Source organism: Macaca mulatta, chromosome 16 (genome assembly GCF_049350105.2).
Source record: "Macaca mulatta isolate MMU2019108-1 chromosome 16, T2T-MMU8v2.0, whole genome shotgun sequence".
NCBI classification, from domain to species: Eukaryota; Metazoa; Chordata; class Mammalia; order Primates; family Cercopithecidae; genus Macaca; species Macaca mulatta.
Genome location: NC_133421.1, coordinates 79,074,054 through 79,095,246, shown reverse-complemented (window position 1 = coordinate 79,095,246; position 21,193 = coordinate 79,074,054). Strand labels below are relative to the sequence as shown.

Sequence of the window (21,193 nt, the reverse complement as noted above, 5' to 3'; positions counted from 1 at the left end):
CTACCTCAGAGAACTACCATAGAATAAGCGCTCAGATTTTTATCAACTGAATGGTCAATAATACAACAAAGTGTATAGGATTCAGAGAATAGTTTACATGACATAGAGAGGGCAGGGTCTAACACTACCACAAACAGGCTGGATCACCTTCCTGAAGCTTGTAACCTGGCCAAATGGGAAGAACCACACAGCCTCCATGGCGCCTTACACTGCCATTGTCTATGGCTTGGTTACTCCAAGTTCAAAGGAAGTTCACAGAGGAAGAGATCAGGACAGGAGGGAACAGCCACAGAAGACTCCAGCACTTGTGCTGAGGCCTGACAAATGCATGGATGGGATTTGAAGGGGAAGGAGGGGGAACAGTCATTCTAAGAATAAACATAAGGTATGAGAGAGGTACAATAAATTCAAGGTAAATAAAGATAAGAGGTTGACTACAGGAAAGAATGCATGTTAGGGTGTGACAAATAAGCTGAATATAAACTGGATGCTCTGGGTGGGAAGAGACAATAAAACACCTTGGAAAATGAAGCAGGAAAATTTTGGGGTTTGGGACTGAGCAATAGGATGAAAAATACTGGTTTGTATTAATAGAAGACCAAGAGCTATAATTATTGACTCTCTATTAGATGCCAGATATGTTTAGGTATTACACATAAATAATCTTATTTCATCCTTGAATCAAACCTATGCAGTTGCTATCATCATCATGCCCACACTACAGATGGGGAAACTGAGATTACTGAAGTTAAGTCAAGTATTCAAGGTTGCACAGCTTACAATTGGCAGAACCAGATTTAACTTGTGCTTTTTGCCCTAAATACACACCTTAGGTAATGCATGTTGAAAGACAAAGGGACAAAGGGAACTAGATTTGTCTTTCTGTACCACTGAACTGCAATTTGGTTACTTTTGGGATTTCCACCTTCCATCCCTGTGGTTCATTGTGTGATATATATTGTGAATGAAAAGAAAGAAACCAGATGTTTTAATGTCCACAGGCTTATGAAAATAATGTTCTTATGGACAGAGTTTGGGAAATTGAGAAGGAAACAAAATTGGGATGAAGAAAGCAAAACAACTGAATTTTCTGTTATAGTTATCAAGTATGAAGTGGTGGCAGATGAAGTCAGAAGTGTCTTTCAAGAAGGGAGACCATCAAGATTAAGGATCCAAGGAGAGGCAAGATCTAGGGACCAAGATCTGGAAGTTGCCATGATAAGAGGTAAAACCCAGAGGTCCAGAAACAGTGAAGTGCTCTTGGAGGAACAGTATACCTCAAGAGAAAAGCCATTCTGGGAAGGGTCCACATTTGGGAGGTAGAAGATGAAGAAGGAGCCAAGAGGTAACAGAAGGAATAATCAAACTAACAGGAAAGTAAAAATAGCACTGTGTTGATAAAAAAGGTAACTAAATGGATTTTCAATAGGTACAGATAGCACAAATCGAAGAAAATGTCCAGAAGAAATTTACTTCCTCCCCCCACAGGGGGAGCGTCAAATAAGACCTAGTTAAAAAACAAGACCTCTACCACCGTTCAGTGGTAGCAAAACCACCCTCTCTACAGCGTCAGTGGAGGTCAGGTGGGGAGTAGTAACCAAGTGTCTTTTTCCCTCCCAGCCAGGGAACTGTCAGTGGAGGCCTAGGGGAAGGCTGAAGCACGTCCACCTATCAGTAATAGGGAGCCCCTTCTCTCCAGGTGGCAACAGAGGCCCCATGGAGAATCTAAATGTCTGCATCCACCTGGCAGTAAGGAGGCAGCATTCCCTTTCACCCACCAGGGTAGTGTCAGAGGAGATCTTCTAAATCATAAGGTTTAGGTAAGAATCATAAGAATTAAGTAAGAATCAGATATCACAAAATGTCCAGATTTCAATCAAAAGTCACTTGTCATACCAAGAAATAAGAACATCTCCAACTGAATAAGAAAAACGATCAACATTGAAATGACACAGAAGTGAGAATTACCTGACAAGAATTTTAAGGCAGCCATCACAAAAATCCTTCAACAAGCATTTGAATATGCCTGAAACAAATGACAAGAGGACATCTCAGCAAAGAAATTGCATATATAAAGAAGAACCAAATGGAAAATTTAGAACTAGAAAAATGCAACAACCAAACTTTAAAAACTCAATGGATAGTTTCAAGAGCAGAATGGAAGATACAAAGCAGAGAATCAATAAACTTGAAGACAGATCAAGAGAAATTACTCAGTTTGAAAAATAGAGAGAAAATAGACCTGAAAAAAGAAAGAAAAAAAGAAAAACACATCTTCAGGGACATAAGAAGCTGTAACAATAGATATAACATTCTGTGTCACTGAAATCTCAAAAGAAGAAGAGAAAGAATTTGAGGCTGAAAAATATTCAAAGAAATACAATCTTCATTGGTTAATTGAGGGACTAAACAATTTTTTAAAAAAATACAGTCACATCCCACATCATGACATTTCAGTTAATGACAGACTACATATACAATGGTGGCCCCGTAAGAGTAAATGCCATATTTTTACTATACCTATAGTCACATAACACATGAATGTAATGGCTGACATTTGAGAAAGGAATATATTACATGCACACACACACACATATATACACACTCACACATGTGCCCCTATGGATTCATGCTATGCAAACTCCAAATAGGATAAATTCAAAGAAATTTAACGAAAACATATCATAGTAACCAGAAAACTAAAGAAAAGAATCTTGAAAGTATCCAGAAAGAAACAGTGCATTATGTATCAGAGAAAAAAGTAGAGTAACAATAGATTTCTAATCAGAAGCAATGGAGGCTAGAAGGATTCAGCACATTTTTCATATGGAAAAAAAAAAAACAAAACCTGTCAACTCAGAATTCTATATCCAGAGAAAATATCCTTCAGAAATGAAGGAAAAATCAAGAAATTTTCAGATAAAGAACAACTCTGAGAATTTTTCACCAGCAGATCTACTCTTTAAAAAAAAATGGCTAAAAGAAGTTCTCTAAAGTGAAAAGAAATGATAAAAGAAGTCACAGGTGAGCTGTGAAAGCAATGTCAGTAGTACAGGGAAAGTAGATATCAGACTGTGAGATGTAGAACAGAATGGGTGGTATTGAAAAGGAAGAAGCCAGAGGAGACCACTGCAAGTCACAAGAGATGAGTTATAAGGGGTGAGGCTGGGGTAGGGATAGGGAAGCATGGCATACTCATTAGAAAGTACAGAGGGTTCAAGTCTAGGCCAGGCGTGGTGGCTCACGCTTGTAATCCCAGGACTTTGTGAGGCCAAGGCAGGCAGATCACCTAAGGTCAGGAGTTTGAGACCAGCCTGGCCAACACGGTGAAACCCTGTCTCTACTTAAAATACAAAAATTAGCCAGGTGTGGTGGTAGGTGCCTGTAATCCCAGCTACTCCAGAGGCTGAGGCAGTAGAATCACTTGAACCAAGGAGGTGGAAGTTTCAGTGAGCCGAGATTATGCCACTGCACTCCAGCCTGGGTGACAGAGCAAGACTCCATCTCAAAAAAAAAGGAAAAGAAAAAGAAAGAAAGAAAGAAAAAGAAAGAAAGAAAGAAAAAGAAAGAAAGAGAAAGAAAGGAAGGAAGGAAGGAAGGAAGGAAGGAAGGAAGGAAGGAAGGAAGGAAGGACGGACGGACACAGGGTTCAAGTCTCTATTCAGCCTCTTTCCAACTGTATGCCCTTATATAATTTCTTACCCTTTCCAAGCCTTGGTTTCCCCCCTTTTTAATGGTAATAATAGTAGCAACCTCGTAAAGCTATTATAAAATTTAAATGAGACAACGCTTATACAGTATTTAGCACAGTGTCTGGTGTGTGAACGTAATGGCTCAAGAAATGCTATTCCTATTCTTAGTAGCTAAAGTAGCTATTTTAGCTAGAAGAGGAGCTGGCCTAAGGGAATGTTGTTCTCAGGAGGCAAACTTAATACCAAAAGAAAAGATGATTAGAAAAAGAAGGGAAGAAATCAAGAGGGCATACACAGAAGAACAGGGTGGAGTGTGGTGTGGAGGAGATGGCTTTAGGTGCACAGAGCGCAAAGATCTCATCAGACAAGAGAAGTAAAGTCCCTGTGATCAGAAAGATGTGTTCAAACTCTGGCACCACAACTTACTGACACATCCTAGAAAAGCAATTTGACCTCCCCAACCTTCAACTCTCTCATTCCAGAAATGGAAATAATAAGCCTGACCTTACATTTATCATCTCTGAACCTTCTTCACAACTCCATAGAATGCTGGAAATCTCAGGCATCTAATAAATGATAATATTGTTATTTCTCAGAATAGAGGAAATCGAGAATTGATGAAAGGACACATACAGAGAGAGAGATGGGAAGTCAGGGTATAGATGTATGGCTGGAGAGAAGGCATCTATTTTAGACAGACTCAACCTTTTTAAGAAAAGAGGCAAACTCAACTGTTGAGAATGAGAGAGGGCAGGGAGAGATGGAGACCTCATAGGAAAACAGAAGATGGAAGCAATTTTCTCTGCAATTCTCAGAACATTTAAGTTGAAAGGGACCTGAGGAATGACTTAATTCTTTCTCTGCCTTCATTTTATGAATGATAACAGGCAAATTTGTTCTTTAAAGGGCCAGACAGTAAATATTCAGAGCTTTTGAACCAAAGACTTTCTGTGCCAATAACTCAACCCCATCATTGCAGTACAAACCCAGAGCTATGCAAGTAGCGCTGTGTTCCAATAAAACTTTATTTATAGACACTGAAACTTAAACTCCATGTAATTTTCAGGTTCATAAAATATTCTTTTGACTTTTGTAAAGCATTTTAAAATGTATCAGCTGGGTGTGGTGGCTCATGCCTGCAATCCCAATACTTTGGGAGGCTAAGGTGGGACGATCTCTTGAGCCCAGGAGTTCAAGATCAGCCTGGGCAACACAGTAAGTCCCCATTTCTACAAAAATAAAATAAATTAAAAATTAGCCCAGTGTGGTGGCGCACCTGTAGTACCAGCTACTTGGGAGGCTGAGGTGGTAGGATCACTTGAGCCTGGGAGGCCAAGTAAGCCAAGATGGTGCCACTTCATTACAGCCTGGGTGACGGAGCAAAACCACATCTCAAAAAGAAAAAAAAGAAAAGTATCAACAATTTCAGCTCAGAGGATGTAAAACAAAATGCAGAGATTCATAGTTTGCCAACTCCTACCATATAGTGATTACGAGCTCAGGCTAAAGAGTCAGACACGAGTTTGAATCTCTCCCTCACAATTCACTAAAATTTCAGCTAATGTATTTAGTCTTCTATGCCTTCCATATAATTTTTGTGAAGATTAAATGAGATAATGCATGTAAATGAGCTTAGCAGAAGGCCTGATAGAAAGCCAAACCCAAGGTAACCGAAACAACAACATTGGGCCCAGGGAAATGCAGGCAACCCAACCAGTTAACATCTAAACCAGAATCAAAACCTGTGTGTCCATCTACTCAATGCAATGCTTTTTCCAGTCCCATAGCTATTGGTAGACTTAGCTTTACCACAAGTCAGCCATTCATGTGGCACCAGAGAGTCTCCTGTCCCCCTCGGAAAAGTTTCCTCATCCCTGAGATTTCACTACATGAGCTACATGAGCAATGCACATTTCCCTGGATGAGTTCTCAATTCACTTTCTATTAGCTACACTTCTGTGTAATTTATTGGCTACTTTTTCAGTGCCTCTCTAGATACTAGGTTTTCATAGGAAATACAAGGAGAAAAATGTGGTAAAGCAATGCAACAGAGTTATTATTCAGCTATAAAAGGAATGAACCACCGATACATGCCGCAACATGGATGAACCTTGAAGACTTTTTGCCAAGTGGTAGAAGTCACACACAAAAGGCCATACATTGTATAATTCCATTTATGGGAATATCTAGAATAGGTGAATCCAAAGAGTCAGAAAGCAGATTAGTGGTTTCCAGGGACTACAGGAAGAAGGGCTGAGGAGCGACAGCTTAATAAGTACAGGGCTTCCTTCTGTGATGATGATAGTGGTTTGGAATTAGATAGTGGTGATGATCGCACAACCTTGTGAATAAACAAAAGGCCACTGAATTGTACACTCTAAAATAATTAAAATGGTGAATTCTGCGTGATCTGTTTAACCACAATAAAAATATATACATATACAGTTGGCCCTTGAACAACAAGGGTTTGAACCGCACGAGTCCACTTATACGTGGAATTTTTTTCAATAAAGGTTTCACCAAGTGTGTCTGCCTCTCCTACCTTCCTCTCCACCCCTGCCACCCCAAGACAGCAAAACCAACCCCTCCTGTTCCTCCTCCTCCTTAGCCTACTCAGTGTGAAGACAATGAGGATGAAAACCTGTATGATGATCCATTTCCACTTAGTAAATATATTTTCTCTTCCTGATGATTTTCTTAATATCATTTTCTTTTCTCTAGCTTAGGTTATTGTAATAACATAGCATACAATACATATAAGATACAAAATATATGTTAATCAATTGTGTATGTTATTGGTAAGGCTTCTGGCCAACAGTAGGCTATTGATACTTAAGTTTTAGGGGGGCCAAAAGTTATATACAGGCAGGTGCGGTGGCTCACACCTGTAATCCCAGCACTTTGGAATGCCAAGGCGGGAGGATCACCTGAGGTCAGGAGTTTGAGACCAGCCTGGCCGACATGGTGAAACCTCGTCTCTACTAAAAATAGAAATAAATTAGCCAGGCCCTGTGGCAAGAGCCTGTAGTCCCAGCTACTTGGGAGGCTGAGGCAGGAGAATCACTTGAACCCAGGAGATGGAGGCTGCAGTGAGCCGAGATCATACCACTGTACTCCAGCAACCTGGGTGACAGAGTGAGACAGTGTCAAAAAAAAAAAAAAAAGAGAGAGAGAAAGAGAGAGAAAATTACATGCAAAGTTTCAGCGGCATGGGGGGCTCTGTGTCCATAATCCTCACGTTTTTCAGGGTCAACTATATTAAGAGGACGCATGAGGATTCTGCAGGTGTGACAAGATCTTCTCCTACGAGAAGAAGGGAGAGGAAATACTAGAAAAGGGAGGATGAATTTAGTAAAAACCAACTTAGTCCACTTCACAGATTTGCATAAGGCTTGCCCTGGATACTGATAAAAATAATTTCTTTATTCTAAAGGTACTTGTTGACCACCTACTATGTGTCAGGCACCGAGCCTGAATCTGAGGATAAAACATTGTAAACAAGATAGAAAATTCTTAAAATTCTTTCCAAGGTGTAAATAACCAAAGCAAAAACTCCCATAAGGTATTTTTGTAAAACTATATAAAAAATATTTACTGTAAAATCACTATTATAAAACAAAAATAATTATAGTATTTCTTCATCAATCTTCATTTAACCCTGCCTATTAGCACATCCAACAGTGAGCGAAAGGAAGTAAAAGTTCTTTGGATCAAGTAAATCAATGGGCTGTGTTCTTGGAGGGGGAGGGATTAGGATGGCAGAAGCTCCAGGAAAAGGATGGAATTTAGATGAGATCTGTTAATTTACAAACTTGTTATCTTTCCAAAGTTAAATCTCTACAGAGGACAGAGAAGTGTGACAGCTGTTCACTTCTTTTAAAGTGTTGTTTGTAGTCTAACAATCTAATGCTGGCAGCACATTTTTTTTTATTTTAAATCAATTCCAAATGATTGGAATATATTTGAAATTATTGGTTTTTTGTCTGGGCACAGTGGCTCTTGCCTGTAATCCCAGCACTTTGGGAGGCCATGGAGGGCAGATCACCTGAAGTTAAAAGTTCAAAACCAGCCTGGCCAACATGGCAAAACCCTATCTCTACTAAAAATATAAAAATTAGCCGGGCGTGGTGGTGGGTGCCTGTAATTCCAGCTACTCAGGAGGCTGAGGCGGGAGAATCACTTGAACCCGGTGGAGATTGCAGTGAGCTGAGCTCGCGCCACTGCACTTCAGCCTGGGCGACAGAGCGAGACTCTGTCTCAAAAAAAAAAAAAAAAAAAAAGAAAAGAAAAAATTCTTTTCTTTTTTTTTTTTTTTTTTTTTTTACAAACATCAGATCTAAACCAACTCACAAAGCCAATGCTGTTCTTTCCTTGAAAACTTCACAACCTTTCTTAATCTTACATTCTACTATTTACAAGTCTTTCTTTTCTTCTTCTTTTTTTTTTTTTTTGAGACAGAGTCTCACTCTATCACCCAGGCTGGAGTGCAATGGCATCATCTCGGCTCACTGCCACCTCCACCTCCCGGGTTCAAGCAATTCTCCCGCCTCAGCCTCCTGAGTAGCTGGGACTACAGGCATGTGCCACCACACCCAGCTAATTTTTGTATTTTTAGTAGAGATGGGGTTTCACCATATTGGCCAGGCTGGTCTCGAACTCCTGACCTCATGATCCACCTGCCTCAGACTCCCAAAGTGCTGGGATTACAGGCTAAGCCACCGCGCCTGGACGCATTTACAATTCTTATTCAAAGGTCATTCTTCCTCTATCTCCATTGTTTATCTTTTATTCCTAGCAGAGTGAAAATGGAAAAATGCATTTTGGAAAACAAACATGGGTCGGTTTTATATATAAATTCAGATTACTATTAGAATATGGTTTAAGTAATTCATTTTTTCAAGCTTCTACCAAAAACAAAAGCATGGATGATTTCCTTGAGCCCAACTGGAGTGCAGGAAATGTTTGAGATATTTCATCCGCTAGCATTCACCCGTCTTAATTTTACACTTTTGCTTTTGTACCATATCTCTGTATTCACATTTCTCAGCCTTAATGCATTTTCCTAATCAAATTAGATAATTCTTTAAAATAATAGTATGTAGTGACCATCCAGTTACAAATGAAAAAACTGAGGCCCAAGGCAGTTAGAGGATGTGGATGAGATCACAGATCTTGTTAAAAATATAGATAACTAATTTTTTTCTCTGATTTGTTGCTAAGTTTGTTGCTAAGAACTATGCAAGGCTGTGGATACAGACTTTGGAAATTTCGAGATAAAAAAAAGCAAGTGGAAAACTAAAAAATAATGTGAACTGCTTATGAAATGTGGAAGAGCCCATGTTAGGTGTGGCTTTGCATTTTATCATAGGCTCGGTGCATTTTCCTGCACTTCTGTAAGACTCTGGAACCCTGGAGCACTCTCCTGTTTCAGAGATTAAGACTGACTTCCAAAGGCCCAGAAACTCCAGCTCTAGAACACAGAGGCCGAGTTTTCTGTTCTGTAAAACCTCCAGAGTGGCAGGCACTCAAATGTGAGTGAGTAGCACTCGCATGACCTCATGGAAGAGGCCAGTGGGGAGGGCCAGCAAGCTCCCTGGTTCTTGGCAGGCAGGAATATGAAGTTACTTAGCTAAAAAACAAAAAGCAAAGGGGAGACATGCTGTATGAATGAAAACCGTATAATCAGACCTCAAGGCATGCCCTGTTGAACAGAGGCAAGTGCAAGTTGGAGAAATGCCAACAAAATGTCATTATGAGTTGAGTCATCAAATGGTAGTTAAAGAAAACTACATTCGGTACTAATCAACCCGGGCAAACTCTCTTCTCTGTAAAGGTTGGTATCTTTTAGCGGTAGATTTGCCAAAGGAAAGCTCTTCAAAGCCAATTTGGCTGTCCATTCCATTCTGAGCTCAGAATATTAACAAAAACCTGTTGCTAAGGGACATAGATGTATAGTTGAGTCTAAAATACAAAATGATGCTAATCTAGCTGCTGGAAGAAACCCTCTCTCAGCAGCACTTCATAGTATATCGAAGTCAAGCAATGAATGCCTCCTCAACTGCAAGGCCTTCTGTACCCTGGCTCCTGTCTATTTCTCCTATCTCATCTCTCACGGGTCTGCTAGGTGATCCCTACATCCCAACCATGCAGAACTTTAGAATTTTCTGGAAACTCGTGTCATTTCACCCTGCCCCATAGACCAAAGCTGTGTCTGCTTTGACAGTCCACTCCCAAACCTTGATACTCCTATTCACCTTTCAAGATCCAAGCGGTAAATAATCACTTTCCCTTTGAGCTATCATTACATCACAAATACTGACAGCGACATCTGTCCCCCATTAGAATATGAGTTTTTAGAAGGTAGGAATCATCTCTCTGTACACTCTCCATGTCTAGCAGTGAACCACACAGGGAAGCAGCTAATACATGTCCAAGGAATTAATAAATGGAGGAATGGCTACATGCACGATTGAACAGACCCACTCAATCAGCAGATGACCGACTGAATAAACAGAGGTCCCGATTTCCACCATGCCTGGGGTTCTTGTTTGTTTTCTATCTTTAAGCCTCAGGAGTTAGCTTCTGTCTTTATAGGAAGACCATAAGGGCTCCCCAGAGAGTCCAAGTATGACTTAGCTTCAAGATGCACTGAGATCCTAACAACAGTACAGGCATGAGTTTTACAAGATCTGTGTTCCATACTTGGCTCACCACTACCTTGGCCTTTCCAGTTACTTAATCTCTCTTGGTCGTAATTGCTGCATCTATAAAATGAGGTGGTTGGCCTAGCTGATTTCCAAAGTCCCTGCTACGTGTAATATTCCATGATTCGGAAGTCTTGTCTTTAGATTGTACCTGATATCTCTTGCCCTGACTCTTTGTACCACATATAATTGGGCAACTGTCACATCATTGGACAATTAAGCTTGTACTTGTCACTTAACCATTAGAGAGCATCAGCGTGCCTTTTCCGGTTCTCTTGGTTCAAGGGCATTGCCTCAGTTTGTTCACCAGAGGGTATTGTAGCCCTTTTTACTGCTCCAGTGGTCTCTTCATAAAGGTAATCAGCAACAGAACAAATCATAGTGTATGTGGTCTGAGTCTCTTCCCCTCACCAAGAATATAAGCAAATCCAAGGAGATGCATCTGTAATAATCAAGATCTTTTTTATATTTTTTTTTTAAATTTTAGGTTCCAAGATACATGTGCAGAACGTGCAGGTTTGTTACATAGGTAAATGTGTCCGATGGTGGTTTGCTGCACCCATCAACCCATCACCAAGGTATTAAGCCCCACATGCATTAGCTATTTGTCCTGATGCTCTCCCTCCTCCACCCCTTCTGACAGGCCCCAATGTGTGTTTTACCTCTCCCTGTGTCCATGCGTTCTCATTGTTCAACTCCCACTTATAAGTGAGAACATGTGGTATTTGGTTTTCTGTTCCTGTGTTAGTTTGCTGAGGATGATGGTTTCCAGCTTCATTCATGTCCCTGCAAAGGACATGATCTCATTCCTTTTTCTGGCTGCATAGTTATTCCATGGTGTATATGTGCCACATTTTCTTTATCCAGTCTATCATTGATGGGCATTTGGGTTGGTTCCAAGTCTTTGTTATTGTGAATAGTGCTGCAATAAACTTATGTGTGTATGTATCTTCATATTAGAGTGATTTATATTCCTTTGGGTATATACCCAGTAATAGGATTGCTGGGTTAAATGGTATTTCTGGAGTAAAAACCAAGCTCTTAATGATTGATAGTATATAACCTTATACAGAGTTTGTATTAAAAGAATGTTGTAAAAAACCACAGGTCACAATACTACAAAGTTTCATTTAAATATCAGTCTAACCAGCCATATCCGTTCCTTTCATTTGCTTAATGCATTTCCTTTCAGTCTGTGTATGATATCAGCCATTTGACTGTTCCTTCTGTGACCCCTACCCAGATAACCTGGATCTACAGCACCTCCAAGTGGGTAGTGAGCCATGGGGTAACACCTCACATGCACAGGGGTGAACACCTGACTCAGATCCAGCCAATCCGGCAGTCACTCCTCATCACATTAGCCCATTTTTCTCTTTTTTAATGAAAGATAGAGAATGTAATCTCAGACCAGAAAGTGTAAGCAGCCAAAATATGGTGGGTACTGAAACAACTACACATCATACAGATGCAAGAAACAACTGAAACAACTACGCATCATACAGATGCAAGAAACAACTGAAACAACTACGCATCATACAGATGCAAGAAACAACTGAAACAACTACGCATCATATAGATGCAAGAAACAACTGAAAAAACTACGCATCATATAGATGCAAGAAACAACTGAAACAACTACGCATCATACAGATGCAAGAAACAACTGAAACAACTACGCATCATACAGATGCAAGAAACAACTGAAACAACTACGCATCATACAGATGCAAGAAACAACTGAAACAACTACGCATCATACAGATGCAAGAAACAACTGAAACAACTACGCATCATACAGATGCAAGAAACAACTGAAACAACTACGCATCATACAGATGCAAGAAACAACTGAAACAACTACGCATCATACAGATGCAAGAAACAACTGAAACAACTACGCATCATACAGATGCAAGAAACAACTGAAACAACTACGCATCATACAGATGCAAGAAACAACTGAAACAACTACGCATCATATAGATGCAAGAAAGTCACAGGAAGGTGACTCTTTTAAACTACGTGCATGTTGATTGATGAGTGAGCAAAAAGCCTGGTCCACAAGCAAGGCAGAAAGCAGGTAAGACCCTCAGAGAAAAGCTGAATGAGGGGCCCTGCAAAAGGAGGGGATAGACTGGATAAAGAAAGAGGGAGGGAGTCAGAGAATGCATTACTTAGCTCCTACCAGGCCCAGCTGTACCTCCTGCAACTGGATTCCATGAAATTCTCCTTAACGCAGACTCTTACTTAAGGTAAAACAAAACACACATAAATACACAAACACATGCACTTATTTGTGATCACACTCCAGATACATTTATATCCATCCTTCCTGGGTCACAGGCATCTTTCCATTAATGGTACTGTCCTCTCCTCACAACCTATTACATCAAGTGAGTATTTGATAACTTAAGCTATCCCCTTACTATTATAATTGTTATATATAAGATATAATTATATGTATAATATACAATATAGTATAATTGTATACTATATTGTATATAATATAATTGTATATAATATAATTGTATATTATACAATAAGGGTGTTTCTGTTTTTCACTGTTTGGACACAGCAGTGGTATAGAAAGAAGCATGAACTTTAGTATTTAAATAAAATAGATTCAAATCCCAGCTCTGCACCCATTAACCATATAATCTGAGACAAGTTATTCACCAAAGTTGCAACTTCCTCCTTTGTAAAAAGGAGATAAATATTGCCTACTGCCCAGGTTTTGAGAAGGATTAGACCTAATTAGTAAAGTGCTTATCACAAAGCCTTGCACACAGTTGGCACTCAATAATCACTTTTATAGACTAGATTCTCATAAATAAAAATGCTGGATCAAAGGGTATGAAAATTGTCCAGGTTCTTGATACGGGCCAAATGCTTTCCCAAAGACTGAGTGAGTGGCTCTACATCGCCCTGATACATTTTTAGAACACAATAGCAGAATAACCCTTCCTCAAGCACTCACATCTCTTCTATCCAGCTTTGCCGTGAATGGAGAAGTCTAGAGCTCAGGGTTCCTTGCTCACGTTAGACTGCGTGCTCCCTCTAACCTGAGAGAGAAACCAGTAGCTGCTTTCTGTCTTACACAAAGTGGCTTGACAGTCCGGCTGATTCACGGCTTCCTGTTTTCCTCTGACTCCATTGGTCCCACTTAGAGAGCTGTGTACAGGTACTCAGCATGGAAGATAAGTCTGGGCTTGTTTGAAACAAGCCCCAAACTAGTTTCTGTTGCTCTTTTTCTGTGTGTCCTTCTACACCCTATTCAGGCTTCTTATGAGTGCATCTTCACATAACAGCCGGATGAACAAAAATTGCTGCTGAAGCTGAAACAGAGGCGTATACTCATTTCTTACAGCAGAACTAATATGGAATAAAAACTTACATGACTGTCTGGATTCTGCAGCTTAGTTTCTTGAATCTTTTCACTCTCTGATTCGTGGTTTCCAATTGGCTTCTCTATTTTATTCTTCCTTTCTTTTTTCTTCCTTTCTTTCTTTCTTTTTTTTTTTTTTTTTTTGACAGAGTTTCACTCTATCGCCCAGGCTGGAGTAGTGAAGTGGCACGATCTTGGCTCACTGCAACCTCCACGTCCCAGGTTCAAGCAATTCTCATGCCTCAGCCTCCTGAGTAGCTGAGATTACAGGCATGTACCACCATGCCTGGCTAATTTTCTTTTTTAATATATTTTTAGTAGAGATGGGGTTTCACCATGGTGGCCAGGCTGGTCTCGAACTCCTGACCTCAAGTGATCCACCCACCTCAGCCTCCCAAAGTGCTGGGATTACAGGCATGAGCCACTGTGCCCAGCCTATTTTACTATGTCTTTCTTCCCCTTCCACGTTGACTCATCTAATTCTTGACTTTCTGCTGAGGCTCTGCTGCTCACCTGTTCTTTTGTTATTTGGATCACCCGTCCCATGACTATCCCTCCACCCAGCTCCAAGGGATGCCCAGGCCCCAGCCTCACCTTCCTGTGACTTTCTCTGGGTTGCCCACCTGGCTCCCACACTTGAAGCCTGCTGCCATCGACACCCCAGCAGGATAATCGGATGGATGATGGACATCAGTTCTCAGCTGGAAAAGTTCCTTTCCACTGACCTGACCCCCAACCACCTCACACAACACGCCTAACAATTTCTTTCCTTAGTGTCCTTTCTTACTGAAACAGCTCCTGATATTTTACTCACAATTTTATACTAAAGGTATCCAGATCACATAAAGAAAATAAAGCTGCATATTAGCTCTAGGAAATATACACATAGTTGAAAAGACCTTGGTTAATAATCAATATTGCAAGAGCTTTGTAACACATGAATACTTTTTTTTTTAAGACTTACAGGCCGTATCTAAAAATAAGCTTTGCCATGACTTGGTTCTTACTCTCTCTCCCTCTATCTAGCTCTCTCTCTCTCTCTCTCTCTCTCTCTCTCTCTCTCTCTCTCCTTTTAGAGGCAAGGTCTTACCCTGTTGCCCAGGCTGGAGTACAGTGGAATGATCACTACAAACTTGAACTCTTGGGCTCAAGTGATCCTCCCACCTTAGCCTCCCAAGCATCTAGGACCACAGGCAAGCACCACCATGCCAGCTAATGTTTCTTTTTTTTTTTTTTTCCACTTTTTGTAGAGATAAAGTCTCACTATGTTGCCCAGGCTGGTCTCAAAACTCCTAGCTTCAAGTGATCCTTCTGTCTCAGCCTCCAGCCTGACTGGGGTTTACAGGCATGAGCCACCAGCCCAGCCCACTCTCTCCCTCTGAAGCTTTGTCCCAATAGGACTAGGACCATTTGTTACAATGGGAAGGACGACCCTTTCTCCCAGCCACCAAGTCCGGTCCCTGTAGCTATACATCAAAGCTGCCTGTGATAACCAGAGAGTGTTGTGTAGGTCTCATTACCACTGAACACAAATTCAGTTTTGGAAATCAATACAACAACATGTGGGGTGTGTGTGTGTGTGTGTGTGTGTGTGTGTGTGTGTTCTCTGATTTAACACACCCCAGTTTAGAACCATCCAGTCTGTCATCAACAATTAAAAAAAAAAACAGAAGAAAGGGCAGGTAGTCTGTCCGTTCAAGGACCAGATGGGAAGTCTCTTGTTTTACTTCCTTATTCTCCTGAGAACCACACTGCAAGTTCTGCTATATCAACTTAAGGTCCTTCCTCTACCAACAGACTCCTGATCTTTCCAGGCTGAGTTATGCACCCGCCTTCTTTGGTATCCTACCCGTATCTTATACCAGAGAACTTACATGCATTTCACACAGAGTATCATTAGTTTACTGACCATGTTTGCCTGCCATGTTACAGGTTGAACCATGTCCTCCTAATATTAATATACTGAAGTCCTAACCCTCAGCATCTCTGAATGGGACCTTACTTGATGACAGATGATGTCATACTGGAGTAGGGTGGGCCCTGACTTTAATATGACCGGCTTCCTTATAAAAAGGGGAAATTTGGATACAGACACAGACAGGCAGAATGCCATGTGAGCATGAAGGCAAAGTCTGGGCTATGAGTATACAAGGGAAGAAATGCAGAGATTGCCAGCAAACACCAGAAGCCAGGGAAGAAGCACAAAACATTTTTCCTCATGGCCTTCAGAAGGAACCAACCCTGCTGCCATCTTGATCTTGGACCTCTGGCCTCCAGAACTGCAAGACAATTAATTTCCATGGTTTAAGCCACCCAATTGGTGGTACTTTGTTACAGTAACTCTAGCAAACATATACATCCCACTAGAATATGAGCTTCTTGAGGGTAGTTAGAGGATTCTATTCATTTTTGTATCAATCTAGCACAGAGTGGGGTACAGATAATTTATTTGGTTGTTCCATTATGCTTGTTAAATGCAACCAAGAAAACAGCTAGTCCTCCATGTCCCATGTCTTGCTCAACGCTGACTAGCTATCCTGTCCTTAGATAGGGTTACATCGAAAAGAAAGAATGAAACTCGGGATGGAAAACAATTATTCTAGACTGAACATATCAAAATTTCTCAATCCCATTCTTAAACCAATTTCAGAATTAAATCTGCATTTTTTCCCTCTACTTTCCGTACAAAAATAGCGGCTCATTCAGGAACAAAGTCCCTAGCAAGAAGACTTTGCAGGCCACTTGAATGAGATGATATGGCTGGCAGGTCTTCTACCTGGCTGGGTCATATGTTGTCTTTAACCGCACACCAAAGTGAGGCCAAAACTGCCCTGTGGCTTGCATGAATCTGACTAGGGGTGACTCAGTTCACCTCCTTCACACTGTACTGACTCTGTTTGAATGGAGTTATTGAGGCCAGGCGTGGTGGCTCAAGCCTGTAATCCCAGCACTTTGGGAGGCCGAGACGGGCGGATCACAAGGTCAGGAGATCGAGACCATCCTGGCTAACCTGGTGAAACCCCGTCTCTACTAAAAGATACAAAAAACTAGCCAGGCGAGGTGACGGGCGCCTGTAGTCCCAGCTACTCGGGAGGCTGAGGCAGGAGAATGGCGTAAACCTGGGAGGCGGAGCTTGCAGTGAGCTGAGATCCGGCCACTGCACTCCAGCCTGGGCAACAGAGCGAGACTCCGTCTCAAAAAAAAAAAAAAAAAAAAGAATGGAGTTATTGAGGGAAAGAAGGTGATTAAGTGCTAGGTTCACAGAGAAACAGCCCGCTGTGAGCCCCAGAGCTATATGTCACTCTGTTTTTGAAACCAAAATAAAAGAAAAAATTTACTTAATCTATTAATTGTATTAAATATATTTACCTTTTATCCTATATTTTTATCTTTCTTTTTATTTTTATATGTTTATCTTTTTATCTCTTGGAACTGTATTTTTCTGAAATTAAAAATAGAAAATAAATTATGAACTCTCTTGCTAATATCCAATATCATGCTTGACAAAGTCAATTTGGTAATACAAAGAACTTTCCAGAACACTATTTTATTTGAGGCAAATAGAATGAGAATTCAAAAGTACACTGTACAGGTTTCCTTCTCTTACACTGATTTCAGATGATTCGAAAAAAGCAAAAAGAAATGGAAAAGGCAGGTTGGCAAGTTAGCAGGTTATAAAAAATGAAAATTACAGCTGCGGCCAAGCTCTGGAAAATATTCCCTGACCCAGCTAGACGTTGATTATTGAACCAACAGCTTGCTTATATAATTACAGTGTGTCTATAAACCTGGTTGATATGATATACTTGTTTAACTATTAACCTCTAGATTTCCTGGAGTTTCCACAATCCAAAAAACACCTAAAAGTATGAGATACGATATATTCCATTTATTCACCTATTGCAATCACAAGCAATAGCTACAGTATTAATCTTGGTAAGAAAAAGGAAGTTCTTAGAAAACACAAGTAAGGTCTCTTGAGCTTCAGATATTTTGCTGGGGCATTTTCTTTCTTTCTTTCTTTCTTTCTTTCTTTCTTTTAAATCCTTCTAAAGAATTGCTCTATTTTATTGTTCTATTGCGCCACTGGATACTAGAAGTCAAGAGTCCTTCCTGTACCTATGTTGGATCTAATTTCCTCACTGATTCTAAAAATCACATTGATACTTCCACACCTGTCAACATTTTCCTGATCTCTCTCTTATTCACAGGACTTTCCAACTCAATAGTACCTCTTTTAAGCTAATCTAGGATTCTAGTTTAGATTCTACACATTTTTGTGCTTTTCTTACCTCCTCCTAGACAATAAGCTCTTTAAGGGCTGGAAGGAAAGGAAGAGTGAAGCAAATGTATGTTTATAGAGAGAGTACTATAGCAAAGTACCTCAAACATAAAGTGTACTCAATAAATATTTGTTGAATAAATGAATGCCAAGCACTGGCCAAAGCATATTGCATATATGACCTTGCTTAATCTTCATAAAGACCTCGTGAATGAGTGTCAGTCTTTTTATTTAGAAGGTGAGGAAACTGAAGCTAGAGGTTAAGTAGATTTTCCAAGGCTACATGGCTAATCAGTGGAAGAGTAAAGTCAAATGTATTTCTATTTCCACCCAGCATGATATCTTAAACATAACAATAGACCAAAAAAATGTATTGGTTGAGCCAGGAACAGTGGCACTGCCTGTAATCCCAGCTACACAAGAGGATGTTTGAGCTCAAGAGTTGAGGCCAGACTCGGCCACATAGAAGACCCTAAATGAAAAAAATCAAAACAAACAAACAAAAAAACTTTGTTGAATTGATCTAAACAAACTCCTCATCCAAGTTCTCTTTGTAGGTATGTCCAGAGTTTTTGGTATTTTTTTTTAAATGGCAAAGGTGTTTAGGGTACAGGAAGAGGTAAATAAACTGTGAAGACTGCCTCACAAGGTTTACAAATATTACAAAAAGGTTATCTCTGCATTTACGTCAAAATAATTTCCATACTCTTAACTATTCTGTTCCCACTGATTCTTCAGATTCTAGCCCTACACTTACGGCTAACTCCTCTCATCCCATTTGAAATTAGAGGAGGGAGAATAAAGGAAGGGAACAAATAACTTGTCACTCAACAACCAGACCATCTATTTCCACAGCTTCAGCATGGGATCTTGAAAAACAACTGAGGCATAGGTATAGCTGTTCTGCTTTGGCTAGAGAAAGCTGAGAAAGAATTCATTGGTTTAGGCCGGGTGCGGCGGCTCATGCTTGTAATCCCAGCACTTTGGGAGGCTGAGGCAGGCGAATCATGAGGTCAGGAGTTCGAGATGACCCTAGCTAACACAGTGAAGCCCCGTCTCTACTAAAAATACAAAAAGTAGCTGGGCGTGGTTGTGGGCACCTGTAATCCCAGCTACTTGGGAGGCTGAGGCAGGAAAATCTCTTGAACCCAGAAAGCAGAGGTTGCAGTGAGCTGAGATCACACCACTGTACTCCAGCCTGGGTGACGGAGCAAGACATCATCTCAAAAAAAAAAAAAAAAAAAGAATTCATGGGTTTAAAAGGAAATTCATTTCCATCCCCATCTACCTCCTCTGCCACAAAAACAGGCAATTCCAGTTTCCTCCACTCTGTCCAGGACAAGAGGAAAACACTGGAGATGTGGGTTCATTCATCATTTCAAGGAAATTGCACTTGTTACATTTACACAGAAACAACCAGGAAGAAAAGAAGTCACTAAGCCAAAAAGGGGCTGCAGAATCCCCACACTTAGGATTGCTGCCACATTGACCACGTTCTAGTTACTATTTTAATATTGATTTAACTTAGATGTGTAAGGAAACACACAAGGTTTGAGTCGGCTTAGTTTCTGTGTGATACAACCTATAGAACAGCAAATGGAAGCAATATTTGTTACCTACATTTTAACATAACATTCCTGTATATCCAGACCAGTAACTATCAGTGGGCCAATTGTAATCAGCCTCCTTCAACCAATGGGCAGTTTCTACTTGGAACTCAACCATAAGAGTCAAAATGAGTCAGACTCTGTACTCTGTGATCAAAAGACATATAAAGGGACATGTCAAAAAGAACCTATAAATAGCTAGACACAGGTCAGCCCTTCTTAATTACCATACTTGGCCCTGGTATGCCCAAATCTATCCAAATTCCTACAGAATACATTCGTTTTTCTTTCTCCAACCATGTCTTTTGTGTAATGGGTTTCATACCTTCATTTTGGAGTGACATCTCAAGCGGGGTAGCCAGGAGCTCAGGTGCTGAGGTCAGACAGACCTTGACTAAAGCTTCTGCTCTGCCACTCTCCGTTTGGTAACTGAGGCAAGTTCTTAACCTCTCTGACCTCAGTTTGCTGGTCTACAAAATGGGATATCACCTCACTGATCCATAGTGAGAGTAAATGATATAATTCACATTCATCACTAAGCACAGTATCTGGAGCACAGAAAGAATCACAGCAGTGATACCATCTGGGATGGTAGAAATTAGCACTTTTTTGTACGTGACTTAAATTTACATCATTCTGGATGTGGTGAACAAATCCGGGCTCATTCTACCAAAGCTCTCCTCTGTCTACATGTAGCTTTCACCTCCCTTCATTTTCAGACCCTCTATCATCCACGATTTAAGTGACTCTGAGCACAAAGAATATTCATCTTCAAAAGAGAATTGCCCACCCAGGGCTAGGGGGTTAATGTAAGAAAACAGCTCTAAACTTTGCAGGAGACGATAACTGGAAATCTCTCTAGTACCATGTAGGGAGGCTTTCACATTTACACAAAAGAAATGATGGAACCTCTGAGCTGGGTCCTGACGATAACCAACAAGCCAGGCAATGGTAGTAGCAGGAGCGTTATTTTTGGTCTCTTAGGTCAGTGCAAAAGTAATTGTGGTTTTTGCCATGAAAAGTGATGGCAAAAAAACAATATTACTTTTGCACCAACCTAATACTTTCTAAAGAAATGTGGGATCAATAGGGAGAGAATGAAGAGTCTGAGGGAAGAATGAATAAACAGCATCTCATCGAAGGGAAGAAAAAAAGAAAAGAAATATAAAGCAAACAGGAAGAACACAACTAAGGGCAAAAGACCCCAGGACGGGCAAAAGGAGACGGGTAACTTAGTTCAGAGGAAATGAGCAATGACCTACAATTCTTATAACTAGGAGAGACACCACTCAGACATTTCCTGTGGGCTGGGCCCAGGAGGTCTCTGGCTGAGCAGCAGACCAGTAGTTATCCAGGTTAACAACTTCCAATTAAAGTCAGAGAGGAATGTTTTCTGGGAGCTCTGTCATGAAGAGACCCCAGCATTGATTGAATGAAGTCATAAAGGGCAGGGTCAACAAACATTTTCTGCAAGGGACCAGATAGTAAACATTTTTGGCTTTGTGGGACATAGGGGCTCT

The 21,193-nt window shown here is 40.6% G+C and overlaps 1 protein-coding gene across 7 annotated transcripts in view; it reads right to left on the bottom strand.

The window, feature by feature from the left end:
• Positions 1–21,193, bottom strand: part of MAP2K6 (mitogen-activated protein kinase kinase 6) — a 142,569-nt gene that overhangs the window by 112,354 nt on the left and 9,022 nt on the right. For 2 of the 7 annotated variants that reach the window (XM_077968526.1, XM_077968528.1), the window contains exon 2: positions 1,969–2,026. In XM_077968526.1, coding sequence (XP_077824652.1) covers positions 1,969–1,993 — 25 coding nt within the window. In that variant the 5' untranslated portion in view covers positions 1,994–2,026. 7 annotated transcript variants of the gene reach the window in all.